Source organism: Siphateles boraxobius, unplaced genomic scaffold (genome assembly GCF_051911475.1).
Source record: "Siphateles boraxobius isolate OS27281-9 unplaced genomic scaffold, OSU_SipBor_1 49, whole genome shotgun sequence".
Classification (NCBI taxonomy): domain Eukaryota; kingdom Metazoa; phylum Chordata; class Actinopteri; order Cypriniformes; family Leuciscidae; genus Siphateles; species Siphateles boraxobius.
Window position 1 is genome coordinate 2,560,942 of NW_027509130.1, and position 18,858 is coordinate 2,579,799.

At 40.5% G+C, this 18,858-nt stretch overlaps 1 protein-coding gene, 1 long non-coding RNA gene and 1 pseudogene across 3 annotated transcripts in view; 2 read left to right on the forward strand and 1 right to left on the reverse strand.

Annotated features, from left to right (window-relative positions):
* Nucleotides 1–7,670: 7,670 nt before the first annotated feature.
* Nucleotides 7,671–18,858, reverse strand: part of LOC143711190 (uncharacterized) — a 51,149-nt gene continuing 39,961 nt past the window's right edge. Inside the window, exon 3 of the long non-coding RNA XR_013194773.1 lies at nucleotides 7,671–7,779. This is a non-coding gene — a long non-coding RNA (uncharacterized LOC143711190). The remainder of the gene's footprint in view (nucleotides 7,780–18,858) is intronic.
* On the forward strand, nucleotides 7,836–9,945 carry LOC143711022 (uncharacterized). The gene is made up of 2 exons (XM_077202316.1): nucleotides 7,836–7,945; nucleotides 9,321–9,945. The coding sequence occupies exons 1-2, from the start codon at nucleotides 7,836–7,838 to the stop codon at nucleotides 9,943–9,945; spliced, it is 735 nt and encodes a 244-aa protein (XP_077058431.1).
* Nucleotides 12,415–18,782, forward strand: LOC143711063 (interferon-induced very large GTPase 1-like; annotated as a pseudogene). Its single transcript, XR_013194732.1, has 2 exons — nucleotides 12,415–12,489; nucleotides 14,013–18,782. The product of XR_013194732.1 is annotated as an interferon-induced very large GTPase 1-like (transcript).

The window sequence follows — 18,858 nt, forward strand, 5'->3', positions numbered from 1 at the left end:
GTGCATGATAAATAAAGTTATTGTCTCCCAAAAGAAAGGAGCAATTCTGAACTGCTGAAAAAAGTCATCAGTAATTTCAGTCTCACTTCCTACATAACAATGTAACAAATTTTCATAATTCCCAAATACACAGTAAAACTTAATTAATGTTCTGGTGTTGAAATTTAAGGGATTGACACGGCTAGTGTAAACAGCACCCTCTTGCTGGTGAAAATACTAGAGTTAAAGCTCAATAACACTTAAAGTATAATTAGTTCCCTATCTATCAGTCAGTCATGTTAGATGTTACGTCAGAACTGAACTGATGAATTAGGATCTGAGACCCCAATCACCTTCGAGTGGTAACAGAACTAGCCAATGCACATTGGCCAGGGAGATTTGCATCGCAGGCCGATTCCCCACTTCCAGGTATATGAGGCAGTGTGGGAATGGTCCCATTAAGTTTCGCTTCGGAGCCGAGGGAACGTTTGTCTTCACTCTGCTCTCAAACATCGTTCAGTGTGTCTACAGAACAAGAGGGAAGCCATTCGTGTGTTGGTGTGATGGCGCATTCCAGCAGAGGTTGCGGTTGCTGAGTGTGTGCACGATCAAGTCCCCTGGGCGCTTCAACATCGAAAGAGCAATTTTACCTAAAAGAGTAAACACGGGTATGGCGTTGTGTCTTTTTAAAGATTGCATTCAGAGTCTCATTTTATTGTCATTCCTCTGAGTATTTAACAATTGGTGTCAGGGCCAAAGTGTGGAAATCATTAAAGCAGGTTGGGTTAGGCTTCTTCGGAATAGGAATGATGGTGGCACTTTTGAGGCAAGTCGGCACTACTGCTTGACTGAGTGAAATAATAAAAATGTCTGCAAAAACATAATTTAGTTGTTCTGCTGTAGGAATTGAGGGCCAACCAAACACAAATGAATCTTCCCGGTGATTCATTCAAACATAATTCCACACAAAACTCAACATTCCAGACCCCAAAAACACCAGTCTAATCTCGGGCCATAAATGGAGTGGGCTCCAGCCAGTCCCAGCTAAGAACTTTACGACCATGAAAGTTTTAAAGAGATGGGCTCAACTAAAGGAAGAAGGTTGTCACGTTAGATAGTTTGGAAAAGACTGATTGGTTCAGAGATGGCACGGCTCGGAACCCACCAAGATAACGGCAGAGGTTGTTTGATCCCAAGACAGAGGATTGAACACAGACCTCCTCCTCTGAATGACCCCATGGTTGAAATCTCTTAAAACCACAGAGACTGAGACTTTAAAAATACATAAAATCATCCCAAAACAATTATTGACGGACTTCTAAACAAGCATTGTTCAACTACATAATCCTATATTGTATCTACAACCTCTGCATGCGTCTATTATGCTTAGATCACATACAAGTCATGTAATTGTTATAACTATTAGATGTTTGAATGAAAGTGTGTATTGATTCCTATCAATACGATCATATGTTCTTAATTCAGAAGATGGCTTGATTGAAATCTGTGTAAAATGTTTCCTGTTCTTATAATAGGAATCATGTCTAAACTGTTCCCTCTGAGCTCTCTGCTAAAGCCGGAGAGTAAAGAGATCACAGATAACGCATGATTTACGATGAGAGGTGAGAATGCCACCTCTAAAATAAAGACAGTGCCTAATTGGTCAGAACTCATCTAAGAGGTTGGACAAACCATTGAGTTTAAAATCTTAGGACCCTAAAAAGCCAGTAGAGTATTTGTTAAGTTGGGTTGAGGTTTGGTTTGTGAATTTGTTCGCTAGAGCAGATTTACAGAAGTCATGGAGAAGCCATGACGAACCGTACAGACGAGTAACCATGTAGACCTGCAGACAAAAGAACCCAAATCAAGATCAGAAGGACATGGGTTAAACAGCTTCATTCAAGCCATCTAAGTACTCTCGTCTCACTTTCCTTTATTTTTCTTAGCTTTATATTTCTTTTCTGTTGAGAGTCTCGATTCTAAGTTAAGTTTTGCTGCAAAGTTTCGTTTAACGATTCGATTGCAAAGCCTACTTTCCAACCTCAAAGACGTTCATCCATCGCCAACACACCACGTGATTGGCTGCCCAGAGAAATCTATCCAGGCACGAGGAGACCACCAGCCAGTCAACGAACCCGGGAAAATCCCTTTACGTAAACAAAAGGAATCCCAAAGAAACACACAGACAAACGCAAGTATACCTCTAGACTCTTAGCTGAACTGGTGCATTGATATAAAATTGAATAATCCGCCTAAGAAACGATAGAAGGGTTAAATTAATGATTGATGGTTCGTTCAGGTCACGTCTTATAAGTGCATATAGAAACTTGTTTTTGATTTCACTATCTCACTCTTGAACTCATTTTCTTTCCTCACTCTCTTTCTTTCTGCAACTCGTATGAATGTGTGTGTGCGTGGGTTTGTGTTAGATATTAGTTTTATGTTTTAGAATAATCAATAAAGTCTTGTTTATATTTGAAAGAGAATTGTCTTGTGTTATGTGCTTACAGATTTAATGTCTTAAACTGCTGATCTAAGTTACCTTGCTTATATATGGTGTTTCACTATAGTTTGGATATTTATATCCGTTTTAGAGCTGATAGTTACGGCCTGTTCAAATGAACGCTGGACGAGTCATTTGCTAGCCGTTTAAGTGATTCTTATAAGATTCCCTATATATTAATTAATAATTCCTTTTGAGCTTAATTGACCTGTCTAACCCAGACAGTTACTTACACTGCACAATCCTTTAAAACACGTGCAGGGGTGCTGTCCAGCCCCGCAGCTTTGCGTGTATTAACTCTTGCAAGGGCCCGTTGACAGCCAGTGTGCGTAGTCACTGGGTTTGAAGTAGAGGCTGACATTTTTTCGGGAATCCCACGGGTCACGGGATTCCCGTGGGATTCCTGCAGGATGGGAGTCATCTTTGCTATCAATCACGGGATTTGGACGGTACAGGATAAATGGTTAACGGGAGCAGACGGGAGCGGGAATCAACCAATAGCAAAGACGACAAAAAAAGAAAAAAGTAAATGCATCATTTTGTAGTTTCCTTTTAATACGCCTACAATGTAACGCAATTAAAAAATAACTACACGACCCAGCCGTCCCAGAAGCCATCAGTGCTTTTTGTCACGGCTTACCGCCGAAATTCAAAGATCAGTGATGGAGGGAGCTAACAGCCGCGGAGAAGTCGATGTGGCAAAAAATGATTTACAGCGCAAAGTCAGAAGTAATGACATGTCTATTAAGTTCACAGAACTGGTCGGAAAGTCTGAAATATTAATTAAGTTTATGAGAGTAGAATGTGACGGTGATAGCACAATGTACGCTGCTTGTAAGACATGCTTAGTCTTAGTCAAGTACGCAAGTGATTCAGGGACGAGCGGTCTGAAGAAGCACACTTGCAAGGCAAATGCGGGAAAGAATCAGGCAAGCATCGCTTCGTTCATCAAGCGAAAATTGCCGTATATGGGAGCGGTACAGGAGCGGGAGTCAGTTTAAACAGGAGCGGGATGGGATTGGGAGTCAATTTACCAGGAGCGGGATGGGATGGGATTATTTTTTAAACTTTGGTCTGGGAGTGGGACGGGACAAGATTTCTTTCTATGGGAGTGGGACGGGACAGGAGTGAAAATCCACTCCCGTGTCATCCTCTAGTTTGAAGCATATGTGCCTAAATGATGCAATTGACCTCAAAACCAGAGTAGAACTTATTTAGTTCATCTGGAAAAGAGGAGTTATTATGGCATACCGGAAGGGCAGGGGGCTTGTAGTTGGTAATGTTCTGAAAACCTTGCCCAACCGCCGTGGGTCTTTGTCATTCATGAAATGGCTGTTTAGTTTTGTGCGTACAGCCTCTTTGCCTTCCTGATCACCCGGGTTAGATAATTCCTTGCCAGTCTGTATGCAGCAGTACCCCCAGATTTTAAATGAAGCATTATGTGCCCTCAACAGTGAAAAGACTTCTCCAGTTACAGTAGCCATGTTTTCTGATTGGTACGCCTCTTGATGGCCTTGAGCACTGTCACATTCTCTATGCATTTACTGACATAGCCAATGACAGACTCTGTATATTCCTGTTGGTCAGTAATGCCTCCTTGGGTTGCTGCCTATCTAAAAATGTGTGGTTTCAAAACAGTCTTGTAGTGCTGAAGTAGCTTCCTGTAGCCACATTCTAGTCACAGTCACATTCTGTCTCATCCTGGGTCTAAATGCTGGTATGAGCATAACTGCCAGGTGATCAGAGTTGCTAATGTGAGGGAGGGGGGCTGCTTAATATGAGTCCTTAATGTTTGTATAGACCATCTAGTGTGTTCTTCCCCCTGGTAGCAATATTCACATGCTGACAGATTTAAGACTTACCTAGTTGAAATCTTAAGCTGCAATGAAGAAAACGGCAGGACGGTCCATCCACTGATGTTATTGTAGAGCTCTGAAATTGCCTCCTTCACTCCAACCGTGTGTTTCTAGATGTGTGATGATCTCTGCCTCATGTGTCCGTGCCATAAGCACACTAAAGTGGAGTTCATTGGTGAGTCATGCACCCACTGCGGGAAGATGACCATCACGATGTTGAGTCCCCTCTACTATTCCCAGATGTGGTTCTTCTATATAGCAGTGGGCTACTTCTGTTAATACACAGGATGATCTGAGGATTACAGTGAGAGCGCTCCCGCAGAGTGAATCCCTGTGGCCTTCCCACTCCTCTTAGGATAGGATAGGAGAGACCTTTATTGTCCTGAAGTAAATTTGTCTTGGACACATTCAATACAGTGTCTGCATTGACACCATTATATGAGAACTGAACTAAGCTGGACGATGACATTGTTTTTCTCCAGAGCGGCTATATATACAGTCGTGCTCAGAATTAATGGCACCCCTGGTAAATATGATCAAAACTGGCTGTAAAAAATATCTGCATCGTTTATAGTTTTGCCAAAAATCTAACCTTTCATTGAAGTAAAAGAATTGAAAGTGGGGGAGAAATCATATTATGAAATACATGTTTTTCTCCAAAACACGTTGGCCACAATTATTGGCACCTCTAGAATTTTTACAAGTAAAATATCTCTGAAGTATATTCCCATTAATGTTTACTTTTTTTTAGCACACCAGGATGACTAGGAACATGAAATTGTCTAGCTGTTGACTTCTTGTTTCACATGAATTTAAATATGAGGAAACACAGAGGCCAAATTCCCTTAATCATCCATCACAATGAGTAAAACCAAAGAATATAGTTCTGATGTGCATCAAAAGATTGTTGAGCATCACAAAAGAGAAAGTGGCTGTAGGTCCTGGACTTCTTGTTCAAATACATGGCATTGTGGATTCTATCAAATATCAACAGATAAAAAATCAAAACGTGACACCTTCTGCTATAAATCTTATAATGGGCCGTGGTTGGATCTTCCGTCAGGACGATCCAAAAGAAACATCAAAATCAAAACAAAAAATTGTTACGGAGCACAAAATGAAGCTTCTGCCATGACCGTCCCAGTTCCCTGACCTGATGAGTGGAGTGAACTGAGGAGAAGAAGCAAAAACATGGATCTGGGAATCTGAAGGATCTGGAGATTAAAATAAATACTTTATTAAAATAAACCAAACAAACTAAAATACCGCCAGCAGCCCCTCGCGGACGACTGCTGGCTTACCCAAAATAAACATAATGGCCAGCAGCCCCTCACGGTGACTGTTGGCTAAAATAAAATACAACTACAAAAACCAAAACACAATGTAAAACCAGGCCTGTTCCTCTCTCGATCATCAACGTCGTCGCTCCCCCTTTATGCTTCCGCTCCTCCGTGAGAGATGCGAGACCGGTGTGCTTCACAGGTGTTGCTCATTAGCAATCGCACCACCACCATCGCCGTTCTCTCACGTCCCTCGGCCGTCCTTCGCCACATACCCCCATCGCCCCTCACAGGCCGGGGGGTACCCACGAGCCTGTGCCTACCCCTACCCCCCCCCCCCCCCCCCCGGCGGCGGCGATCCCTGGGGGGTATGGGCCGACAAGCCGAGGGAAACGGAGACGGAAGCATGAGGAGCGACAGATCGAGAGAGGGGAGAGAGAAAAAAAAACAAAAAAACTTGGTCCGGTTCCCACAACGCGCTGTCAACTGGTCCCCCACCAGCTGGGCGATCTCCTCCGCGGTGCCTGGCGGTGACGCTGGGTAGCCCTCGGTGGACGGCTCGACGCTCCCCGGCGGATGGCAGCAGGCTCCGGCCCACGGCGAGCTGCGGCGACTCGCTCACCATGCTCGATTGCACCGCGGATTCCCCACAGCGGCGAGGACTCTCTGACAGCGCGTTCCTCCCTCTTCCCGGGTTTCGGCACCAGTGTAGCAATGTTCAGGGAAGAAGGAGGCGGGAACCGGCGAACATTTAAACATACTTTATTAAAATAAAACCAAACAAACTAAAATACCGCCAGCAGCCCCTCGCGGACGACTGCTGGCTTACCCAAAATAAACATAACGGCCAGCAGCCCCTCGCGGACGACTGCTGGCTAAAATAAAACACAAATACAAAAAACAAAACTCAACTAAAATACAGGCCTGTTCCTCTCTCGATCATCAACGTCATCGCTCCCCCTTTATGCGTCTGCTCCTCCGTGAGAGATGCGAGACCGGTGTGCTTCACAGGTGTTGCTCATTAGCAATCGCACCACCACCATCGCGTCCTTCGCCACATCTTGTCAAAAGGAGATTGCAAAAAGTATTTAATAAAAGGGTGCCAATAATTGTGGCCAACGTGTTTTGGAGAAAAACATTTATTTCATAATGTGATTTCCCCCCCACTTTCAATTCTTTTACTTCAATGAAAGGTTAGATTTGTGGCAATTTTTTGAATGAAAGATCAAAAGATTTATTTTTTACAGCCAGTTTTGATCATATTTACCAGGGGTGCCATTAATTCTGAGCACGACTGTATATAAATTAATAAGATTCTAAAACAAAAAATAAACCATCACAGAACTTACTTAAGCTGTAACATGATGCTGTTTTGTTCTAAATCTGCTGTACAGCAGAAACAAACTTTGTTGCATTGCTTTCCTGTTATCACTGTAAAGCTACTTTGAAATAATCTATACTGTAAAAAGCGCTATAAAGGTGACTTGACTTGCTGCTTAACTACAATTAACATAATACCTAGAGTAAATACACAGACTGCCATCAACCAACCAATTACACACTGCCTGTCGTACAACATAAAATATAAATTAAAACAGCATAATGGGGTAAACCTCTGGCTAACTTTTTATTTAGGGCACTGATGGACAGGGGGACAAAGGAGTTCTTAAAACGATTAAGCCTGCACTGGGGGACTCTAAAGCGTCTCCTGAAGGAAGAAGCTGGTACTCAGGGTGAAGGACATGGGTGGGGTCTGAGGAAATTTTTGACAATAACACATTGGCAATGTGTATGTCCAGATATCTGTAAGAGTAAGCCTGGGCTATATTCTGGTCATTTTAAGGGTAAGTGATCTTCAATGGATTTGGAGTCAAACACCATCTCCACTGTTTTATTAGTTCTGATGGTAAGATAATGTTGGTCACACCAAGGGCAAAGTTCTGAACCTCATGTGTTGAAACAACTGCTGTAATGTCTGAGATTCAACAAAGATACATTTCCTGCAAACCTGGTCAGTCTGATTGACTGACAGTCACTTCTGTCAGTGCTGTTGGGTTCAGTGTCCGCTCTGTGGAGCCGTCTGCACCAACACCATAGAAAACCATCATGGAGATCACAATGTTCCTTTCCATCGTGTTACTGGCCTGAATGGTTGGTTTCACTAGAACACAACAAAGTTGTCTACTCAAGCAAGCAGCACTACATATTTTCATCCCAATGATTCAGATGATAAAGTTCTCTGGAGAGATTATACAAGTGCAGGAGGAGTTTGTGCAGACTGGAGCATCAACTTTGATCTCTCCGATCTGCAATACTGGAAGTGGTTTGTGAGCAAACTCCAGAATCGTCTTGAAAAGCAATACAATAAAACATTTGAGGAGAAGGGTAAGATCCCAGATGAATGGAGAATATACTCAAAACAGGATATACTTGAGAGGTTGGATAAGTACATTTAATTGAACAAACAAAATAAGATTCTTTAGGTTTTGACTCACAGGACAAAGTTTGCAATTCTGTTCTTCCCTTCACTGAGTCTGAAATCAACTAAACCTAATATCACATATTATAAGACAGTTCTTCATAAACCAGTATTTGTGAATTGATCCACACTGAAATGCTGCATTACAGACAGTTCCAGCTCTAAATACCTCTGAAGATTTCCCACGTCCTACTTAAAAATAATGACTGGAATTGTGCCGTCAACTCTGACCTCAGTGAGAAGTGCATTCTGATGTCATTTCAAAGATGCTGGCAACTGATGAGCATAGCTTGACATTCAGTTTATATTGTAATATAAAGATACTCTATTTTTTTTATTTTGCTTTTCATTGACTGTTGAAAAAATGCCCAAACTGAAGCATTTTGTGTTCATGACTTTTGACAAGAACACAAAATGTACTTGGTGAGTCATGGCACCATCTTGTGGTGAAAATGTGACTGTGATTGACTAGAACACACTGAGATTAGAAGTGAGACATATAAATTTATTCCCATCTTTGACTTTGTCTGTAATGTTGCGTTTTCCAAAACAATTGATGTTGGAACCAAAATGTCTTAATGTGAGAAAACAATATGTCCTTTCAATAAACTTTTCAGTGGCTTCTAGTTTTATTTTAGATTTTTTATTTTTGTGCTGTCAAACTACATTCTTTAATTAAAATGATCTAAATGTGTTTAACTATGTTAAATGACTAGTTCTATATATGTGGTCATTGTTAGTATAGGAGTTATGAAAATGTATTTTAGTGTGCAACAATGTTGGCAAAATTTTAATAAAACTTTAAAACTGGTCAAAAATACAACATTTGCATCATGTAATACACACAAAAATTTTTTATTTGGCCCTTGGTTGGTTTAACTGTTAAAGTAATAAATTAGAAGTAGACATACCTAGCAAGCCTTTCAGTAGCCTACAGTAAAGTAAAAAAATCTTACCCCATGTTACGCTACTTGTTGAAACATGCCTTCACAGGCACTCGTAAAGGCAGGTTCACATACTCTGTTTGCCGTGCGAACAAACTCAGTTAAAGCAATCAGAGAAAAAAATAACATTAAAAATGTCAAGGGTAATTAGCTCAATGTGCATCGCACTGACAGTAAGAAAATTGAATGATTGACAGAAACAGAAACGTGTGATATAACACTAACTCTGAAGTGATATGAAACTTTGCAACACTGATCAGATTATTTATTGTGGTGCAGTTATTATTTTGTTTTTGTTGTTTATTTATTTCAGACTGTTGTACTGTTTGGAAACTCTGCATCTGTCCAGTATAATGCTGAAAACATTATCATTGGAGAAGAAAATCTTTTTAAAATGGTAGAAACATCCAGGATCGTTCCTGTACAGAGGGAGATATCAGAACATGACGTCTCCTTGATCAACATGATTGATTTACATGAGACTGACTGTGTGGATCATCTCATTAATCAACTAGTGAATGAAAATGAAATCCATGCCTTCATCTTTGTTGTGCGACTGGGTCAGTTAACAGATGCTGATAAGATGGGTCTGGAATGGCTTCAGAGAGTGTTTGGTGACAACGTTCTTCAGTTTGTGATGTTTCTCTTCACCTATGAGACAGAAGAAAAGTCTGACACTATAATAGATGATCTGAAGAAAGACCCTGTTCTGGAGCAACTGCTGGATAGAAGTGGAGGAAGATTTCACACCTGCAACAAGATGATGAACAACCAATCAGAGATGAGAGACCTGATGAACAAGATTGAGCATCTGTTTACTGAGAATAAACAGCAGCGTTACACAGGAGAGATGTATAACACAGTGTTAAAACAGAGAGAAGACCTGAAAAAGTCAAAGTGGTAAGAACACAGATTTGGTTTCCTGATGTTTCACATTTCTGTCTGGACCACTATCGTCAAATATGATTGACAATTAGCATACAGTTTGGATTGGCGTTCTGGTTATTTTCTGGGCAGCCAAGCATGAATATGATTATTAGAAATAACCCCCATTAGTGTAAACAGAACAGAACCAACATGTATGTATTGGCAGATATCAATAATTCAATATTTTAATGTACAACATAATTCTAGAATTTAGTCTGATTTAAAGGGGAATCAGAATGCCAAATTGTGACTGATGAGAGGAGGAGCTGGGGATGGAGAAGGGTAATTAGCTCCTGAGAAACACGGTAGCTGCATCTGAACTTTTCGGGCACCTCCGTTGAGGCGGTGGTGGATAAGTTCAGAGAGGCGAAGGCGAGTTCGGTTGCATTTAGATTGTGCATTCCACTGAGGTCCGAATCCGCGCCCAGACAGCCATGGGGTCCTGGCCTGTCCCGGTTTAAAGATCGGAGACCGGGCCAGAGGTCCAGCGTCGCCTCTTGCGCCCCTCCTCCTCCTATGAGCAGGTCGCAGAGAAGGCAACCTGCCCCTCTAGGAAGAAGGATTTCTTCGCTCTCAGCATCGGTGAAGGATCCTCATCCTCTAAGGGTGAAAAACAGCCACCCTCTCCTCTCCCACACTTCTTTCACCCCAGGCACTTCTTACATCAGGCCTGAGGCTGGACCTATGATTGGTTATTCCTTCAATTTGGAACCGTTCTGAAGGTCTGGTGCCGGACTTGGTAGTGAGTGCGCCCTTTCAAGGTTTAAGGGTGGTAGGCCTTCATTCTGAGAAGTGTTTAGGCCACTGCTCTACAAGGAGCAGGATGAGCTTTGTAGGTCTCCTCCCTTTAAGAGAGTTAGTAAGGTTGAACAGTAGACCTTGGTTCCCTGTTTAGAAAGAATTAAGGGGTGTGTTGGTTAAGGTTTCTTATAGGAGTATATTATTAGGGCCCTTAAGTTCCCTTACATAGGTAGGTTATGCATACCCTTTCCATAGGCCTCCTCTTGTGTTAGAGTTGTCAGGTTTATGTAGTGGGTAGTGCCAATCTATGGTCACCAGTAGTGAACAGGTTGGCTTCATCTTATGGAGAATTCTCTAGTGAGGCTACGGTTCATCCAAGTATTCAATTTCAATTCAATTCAAATTTATTTGTATAGCGCTTTTCACAATACACATTGTCTCAAAGCAGCTTTACAGAAAGTGCATTTCGGAAATGTACATAGAAAAATACAGTTAGTTAATCAAGTAGTAATTTATGGCATAACATATCGCCGGCTTTGAGTCATCTCTTCACAGGCGTCGAGTCGTCTCTTCACAGGCTTTGGGGCATCTGAAGTCTCCGTGAGAAGCTGGATACAAACTGGAGCTGACGGACGCTATTTACCTCGGGACTAGCGTCCCGAGATAACAGCAGAAAGGCAGATGGGAAATAATTAGCATAGCTGATGTTCATAATGTTAATGCATTCGAACTGATTCAGCAGTAGTATTAAAGGTTAAGCATTAAGTGAATGCTTGGTTAAAGAGATGCGTCTTTAATCTCGTTTTAAACTGGGACAGCGAGTCTGAGTCTCGAACAATATCAGGAAGGCTATTCCAGAGTTTAAGAGCTAAATGTAGAGGAGTATCAAACCGATAAACTCTGTGTAGCGTGAGATGGCTTCCTCACAATCGAGAGTTATTCTACTGAGGCCACCGCTCTGTACAAGATCCAGATAGACTACAACACCAAACGTTGGCTCTCGTCTGGCCACCTTGATAGCCACCTTGTATTAGAATATCTGGTCTCCTCTAACTTTAGAGAGTCGTTCTGAGATTATGGCTCTAAACTTCAGACATATAATATGTGTCTGCCCTCACTGCCACTTGCTACACACACAAATATAACCAGGCCCACAGAAATGTATGTGAGAGCACCTGGCTCTGCTAACAGTCTCACTATCAAGTAGTTAGGCCTTAAAAGCCCTCCTTGAAGGCGGCTCCCCAACAAGTTCGATGCTTAGCATTGCAAAGGCTTGAGTATCACATTGCAGGCTCCCATGGAGCCTAGCTGATTCTACCCCAGAGCCTGGTCAATACTTATCAGGTTGAGTATAGTGTTCCAGACTCTATCTGAGGTTTGCTCTATATGAATACTTATCTCCTTAAGTCTGGCCATAGGGAATACTGTATGTGAACTGAAGGGGGAGTATTTGGCATTTCAGTGAAACTGCCGTTTTCTGACGTTTTTGTCACAGCCGTAATTGGTATGCACTCCCCCCTCAGCATGATGTGTGAGTCTGTTATTCCCCAATAGCATCATCGACACAGTGTCTTGTTCCCTGTTATCAGTGAACATAGGTTAAAGTCATAACCCGAGACGTTTGTACGGTAATCATTTTCTAAGCTGGAGAAAGGCTTTCATTTAAATTGCATGTTTTTTTTATTTCTGCTTCATTCTAGCACATTGTTTTTCAGAACCTACAATCAATGAAGAAAGAATGGAAGACACTACAAAATCAGAGACCGGAGAAAAACATGGCGTGAGTGCACATTTTTTATATTAGCTGCATTGAAAAAGCCAACTAGGCTACTACCCTATTTCATAATTTACCATTTTGTAATTTTCAAGGTAAATGTGTTACTGGACACAAAATGTTTCTCAGGTCTGAATATACAAAAGAAATCATAAGGAAACAAGGATAAATTGGTATAGATCAAATGGGTGATATAGATAAACAAAAAGAAGCATCTCTGAGGGGACTAGTAAGAAAGTGTCTAAACCATTTGCATAAAAAATGAAAGATTGTAGGGAAAACAAACTATGAAAAAGTGAAATATAAATTAATTTACAAATATTTTTTATAAATGGTGACTTAATTTAAAGGTGCTCAAAGCGATGTCACACGTTTTTTAGGCCAAAACATTTTTTGTCACATATAACAAACATCTCCTCACTATCCACTAGATGCCTGTCTCCTGAACACACTGTAAAAAAACACGGTCTCTGCAGACACCCCAGGCTCCACAAACGGCAACAAAAACAAACTAGGCTTACCCGCACCACGAAACATAACAAACTGTTCCAGCCAATAACCGATAAGAAGGGTTTGGGGGTGCGGTTTGGGGGGTTAGTGCGCAGATGAGGAGGAGGGAGGGTCTAGCTAGCCTTCGTTTTGTTTGACAATACTTTAAACGTCAACAAGAAGTGATGTCACCCGACATCGCTTAGAGCACCTTTAAGTATTACAGTGAAGGAGAATCTTTAAACCATTACATCCATATTCAACACAGAACAAGGAATGAATGAAAGGGGTGAGAATGAACAAAACCAGTGTCCACCGAGACAAATTTAATAGACACACCTGGAACCAATCATAAAGAAGAAAACAAAACGAAAAAGTACCAAACTTTAAAACTGAAGGCCAAATCAGATGTGATATTTAATGCATTGATTATCAACTCCAGTTATTTTATTTTTTATCTGAGGTTTATTGCCCAAATATATGTTACTTCTGGTTTTGGGAAATATTTCTTTACAGTATTTTGCTTTAGAATTTTGCAACATTTTTCATTCAACTTGGAAAATAAAAAAACTTGTTAATCTAAGTGAATTTTATTAATTTAATGCTGTGATTGTTCAAAAACACGTTTTTCGACGAACAATGCCCTTAATAAGTCTTAATAATATATTCAGGAATTGTTAAAAAAATATTTTTACCATCATACTTGCTATACGTTATTTAGATACACGGTAGTATTATTATAAAGTTCAAAATGTTTAGAGCTTGCTCTAAAAAACCTGACTAAAATGCTCAAGGAATTTTGAGAAACTGAAATGTAGGAATAGTGTTTATAGTTATAGTACCTGTTTTCTCTCAATAAATGGCTTTATGGTTTTCGATGTTTGGTTAAAAGAATGAACAATTAAGGAAAAATACTTTTTTCTACATTGAGCTTTTTGTACAAAATTTAACACTCACAAAATCTAATAGTCAAACTAGAATAATTGTATTGTTCAGTTCTTTAAAACTACTAATCAACATGTTGTTTATTTATTTAACAGGGTAAAAATAAAGACTTGGAAACAAGAGTCAGACCTGATCAATGCCTACAACAGGAAGATACTAAAAAAATGAGTCTATTTCACAGACTTCATCTTGAAGGCTGGCAACACGATAAACTGAAAGCTACAGATATTCTTCAGTTAACAGCACATTCATTACAATCACATGAGTCTTGTGCTGAAGAGGAGCTGATTCACACTTTTCTTCAAAAACTGCTGATGATGAACTACAGAGCGAGATACATAAATATTAATAAGGGCAAGGAACAAGATCAAACAAAACAAAGAGACGAAAACTCTGAAAATGAGGGTAATATTTTTGATGATGTCTTTAAAGATGAAACTTTATCCAACAAAGGAACAAGCCAATATGAGAGAATTCACCCGATGGATGTTCAGATGGCCGTGTTTCATTGTGCTGATGGTTTCCTGAAGCAGCTGATGGTCACTAAACTTTCCCAGTGTCAGTACGCTCTGCCTCTGCTTGTTTCTGATCCAGACACACAACAGATTGAGTTTCCTCTCTGGACATTCAGACAAATAAACAAGAGCTGGAAGATGAAAAACACCAACAATGAGATCATCAGTCAAACCCATCCGGTCTACAAGGCACAAACTCCAATGGTGTCTTTCTTCAGGTTTGGCTCTGTGTCTTCATCCAAGTCTCATCTGATGAACAGTCTGATCAATGAGAAACACAACACGTTCTTCCACAGGAACTGCCCAGGCAGCAGCAGAACCAGAGTCCTGATGGATGGAGTGGTGGAGATCGCCTGGTTCTGCCCCTCTGGGAAAAACACGGATACATTCACGGACTGTGTTGCGTTCTGTAATCTACACGGTGATGCAGGAGATCATGAGAAACAGCTGCAGATCCTCACTGAAATGGCCTCAGTCAATGTTGTTTTTCTACCACGACTGGACAGGCATGACAAAAGTGCCGAAATAATCCAAAACCTGTACAAGGGCCGAAAGCCACTCATTTGTCTTTTTACGGAGGATGAAATGGCAGTAAATGAGATGAAAAAAGGGAAATTCAAGATTGGTATGAAAGACAGAAATCAGTCAGAAGTATCTGAAGAACTCAGAAGAGCTATAAATGATTGTCTCTCAGAACTAATTTCCACTTTCAGACTTGAAGATTTGTCCAAACACTCAGACATCAGAGTAGATGAGGAAGATGATGAAGACTGCAGGAGAGGAAGAGAAGCAGCACATCAGATGATGAGTTTACTGGAGAAGAAAGATCTGACAGAAATCAAAGAATCATTTCTGCCTCATCAGGGGAAACTGTGGCATCAGTGGAGTCAGAAGAACAAAGAACTACATCGACCTCGAGCAAATGAGACATAAATGGACATCAGTAGAAAGAAAACAGAGATGAAGAATATCTGTGAACAGCAGCATGAATCTGACATCAGTGAGTTTATGAAATACTTTATAAATAAAATGAACTCAGATGCTGCAAATAAAAATATATATTTTCTGAAATTGCTTGAAATATCCCTGGATGAATATATGTCTACTGACCTTTATTCTATACATAAAAAATATGATGAAAAGTGGTCAACAGTTGTAAGACTGAAAGAGAATTATGATAAATCCAAGGAACTGACAACTGAACAAGCAGAACTTGAGAGAATATCTGAGGATCTTCAAGCTGCAGCCTTTGGTTTGCAGCACATCATGAGGGAGATCGGTCAGATCTATGAATCATGTTCATCTGTGAAGAAGAACAAGAAAGATCTGCAGTTTGACTTCTCTTCTCTCCCGAGTCTTGCAGCAGAGATGATGATCTCTGGATTTCCACTGGAGCTGATGGATGGAGATGCTGCTCATGTTCCTGTGATCTGGATCTCTGCTGTTCTAGATAAACTCATCCAGAAACTGGGAGACCAGAGAGTCTTTGTGCTGTCAGTTTTAGGGATTCAGAGCTCTGGGAAATCCACCATGCTGAATGCCATGTTTGGACTCCAGTTTGCCGTCAGTGCTGGCAGGTGCACCAGAGGAGCTTTCATGCAGCTGGTCAGAGTCTCAGACGAGATGAAAACACAGATGAACTTTGACTATGTTCTGGTTGTTGATACTGAGGGTCTAAATGCTCTAGAACTGGCTGGAAGATCAACAAAACATCATGACAATGTATTGGCCACATTTGTTGTTGGTCTTGCAAGCCTAACCTTAATCAACATCTTCGGAGAAAACCCATCTGAGATGCAGGACATTCTTCAGATTGTTGTTCAGGTCCTTATGAGGATGAGGAAGGTCAGACTGAATCCCAGCTGTGTGTTTGTGCATCAGAACGTTTCAGACGTGACAGCTGGAGAGAAAAACATGGAGGGAAGGAGACGACTGCAGGAGACACTGGATGAGATGACAAAACTCGCTGCTGAAGATGAAGTCTGTGATGCAGAATATTTTAGTGATGTCATAAGATTTGATGCACGGAAGGATGTGAAGTATTTTGCTCATCTTTGGGAGGGAAATCCACCGATGGCACCACCAAACCCAAACTACTGTGAGAATATTCAAGACCTAAAGAAAACTATTATGTCTCATGCAGCAAAATCATATATAATGATGCTGATAGACTTAAAAGGTCGTATTAAAGATCTCTGGGAGGCTTTATTGTAAGAGCAATTTGTCTTCAGCTTCAGAAATTCTCTAGAGATTTCAGCCTACAGGAAACTGGAGACCGAATACAGCAAGTGGTCCTGGAGTCTTCGCAGTGCCATGATGGAAATTGAGAACAAAATACACAACAAAATAGAAAATGAAGCAATTCATGAGGTTGAGGAAACTGATCTTCAAAGAGACCTGAAGGAGACAAGCGATGAAGTGGAGAAATCAATGTCAGAATTCTTTGACAAAGACAAAGATAAAGATATACTGATTCACTGGAAAACATAATTCGAAATCAAAATCAAAGATGTTCAGGGAAACATTGTGAGAGAAACAAAAAGGAGATTAAATGAGATTCTTCAGCAGCGAGACCTGAAGAAAATGATTAATGCTTTGAAGACACATCATGAAAACACTCTCTATGAAAAGAGCAAAGAACTTGCCTTAAATCTTAAAGACAAAGCAAATGATGAAGAAACACTGAAGAAAGAATTTGATTTGTTTTGGAAACAATATGTAAAGAAGATCATCACATACACTCCTTCAATCAAAGCCATTGACATTCTGAGAGATGTAAAAAGGCTTCTCAATGACATCCATCAGGGATGTCTCCCTATAGACCATATAAAATATGACAGTGAATACAATATTTGCAATGTGTTGAATTTTTCTGAGTATGTTATTTACAAAAGGTCCACAAAAAAAGAGATTCGAGATGCTGTAAAGGATGCTTGCCGAACAGTTAAAGGAACATCTGGATCTGCTCAAACTTTGTCTCCAGAGGATGAAACCCAAATAAGATCATTAGTCAAAGATGTTGAACAGCAGACAGACACAAAGATTCTGTCATTTAACATTTCAAAGATGGTCTACAACATCAGCCGTGTTCAACAACTCATAGATTACATTAAGATGAGAGGTACAGAACATCAGGAAGAATCAGTGAATTATAAGTTCAAGAATGAATTCTTCATGGATTTAGTCCTTTCCATCTGTAACAGAGCAAACAAGTTGATCACTGACCAACACAGACTGTTTAAAGAAGCCAATGATCCAGAAATATATGTTGAGAAAAAGAGAGAAGAGTACTATTGTACTTTTCAGAAATACTGTCATGGAGCAACGTCAGCTGCCATTTTTGGTGAGATCATCTGTCAGAAACTTAAAGAGCCCATTGAGCAGAGTGTCTACAAGAATGAGATCAAACTGTGAATAACTGAATGGAAACAGATCAAATCTGGAGAAACACATCCTGAAGACACTGGCAGAGAACGAGGATTTTGACAAATACATGGATTACATTAAAAAATCCCAGAGATCATTTCAAGAGTTTCATCAGAAATGAAGTCAGTCGGTACATCTGTGATAAGTTCAGTGTCAGTGTTTTCCCCAAGTAGGAGGAGAACATTAAACTCCTGAAGCAGAAGATCATGAAAGCAGCACATGAATCTACTGAACATGTTCAAAAGAACAATGGAGATGTTGGTTTGTGGTTGAAGAGTTTCACACAGCAGCTCTCAGATGTGCTGATCTTCTCTGTAAAAGACCTCAGTGGAATGAAGCATGATGATGTTGATGATTTCAACCTCCTAGAAGATGTGATAAGAGAAGAGCTTCCTGCTATAATTTCTGACATCATCAGTGGATTCAACCCAGAGACCTTTCAAGTAAGTCTGGACTATAAAGACAGATCAAATGAACTTCTGATTGGTCACTTCTGTCAGTGCTGTTGGGTTCAGTGTCCGTTCTGCGTAGCCATCTGCACCAACACCATAGAAAACCATGATGGAGATCAGTGTTTCCTTTCATCGTGTTATTGGACTAAGTGGAATATATTACTCTAATACAGAAAACCTGTCTGCCCATATCTGCACATCAGCAGTAGCAAACAGCAATCTATTTTTTTGTCCCAATGAATCACACAAAGTCCTCTGGAGAGATTACAGAACAGCAGGAGAAGATTATGCAAAGTGGAGTATCACCCCTGATCTCTCTGAACTGCCCTACTGGAAGTGGTTTGTGTGCAGATTCCAGACAGATCTGGAAAAACACTACAGTAAAACATTTGAGGGACGGGGTAAGATCCCAGATGAATGGAAAAAACACTCTAAACAGGACGCTTTAGAGAGTTTGGATAAATACATTTAGTTCCTCATTTGCAAGTCGCTTTGGATAAAAGTATCTTTGATTTACAGAAAACAGTTTGAAATTACTTTGTTTCTCA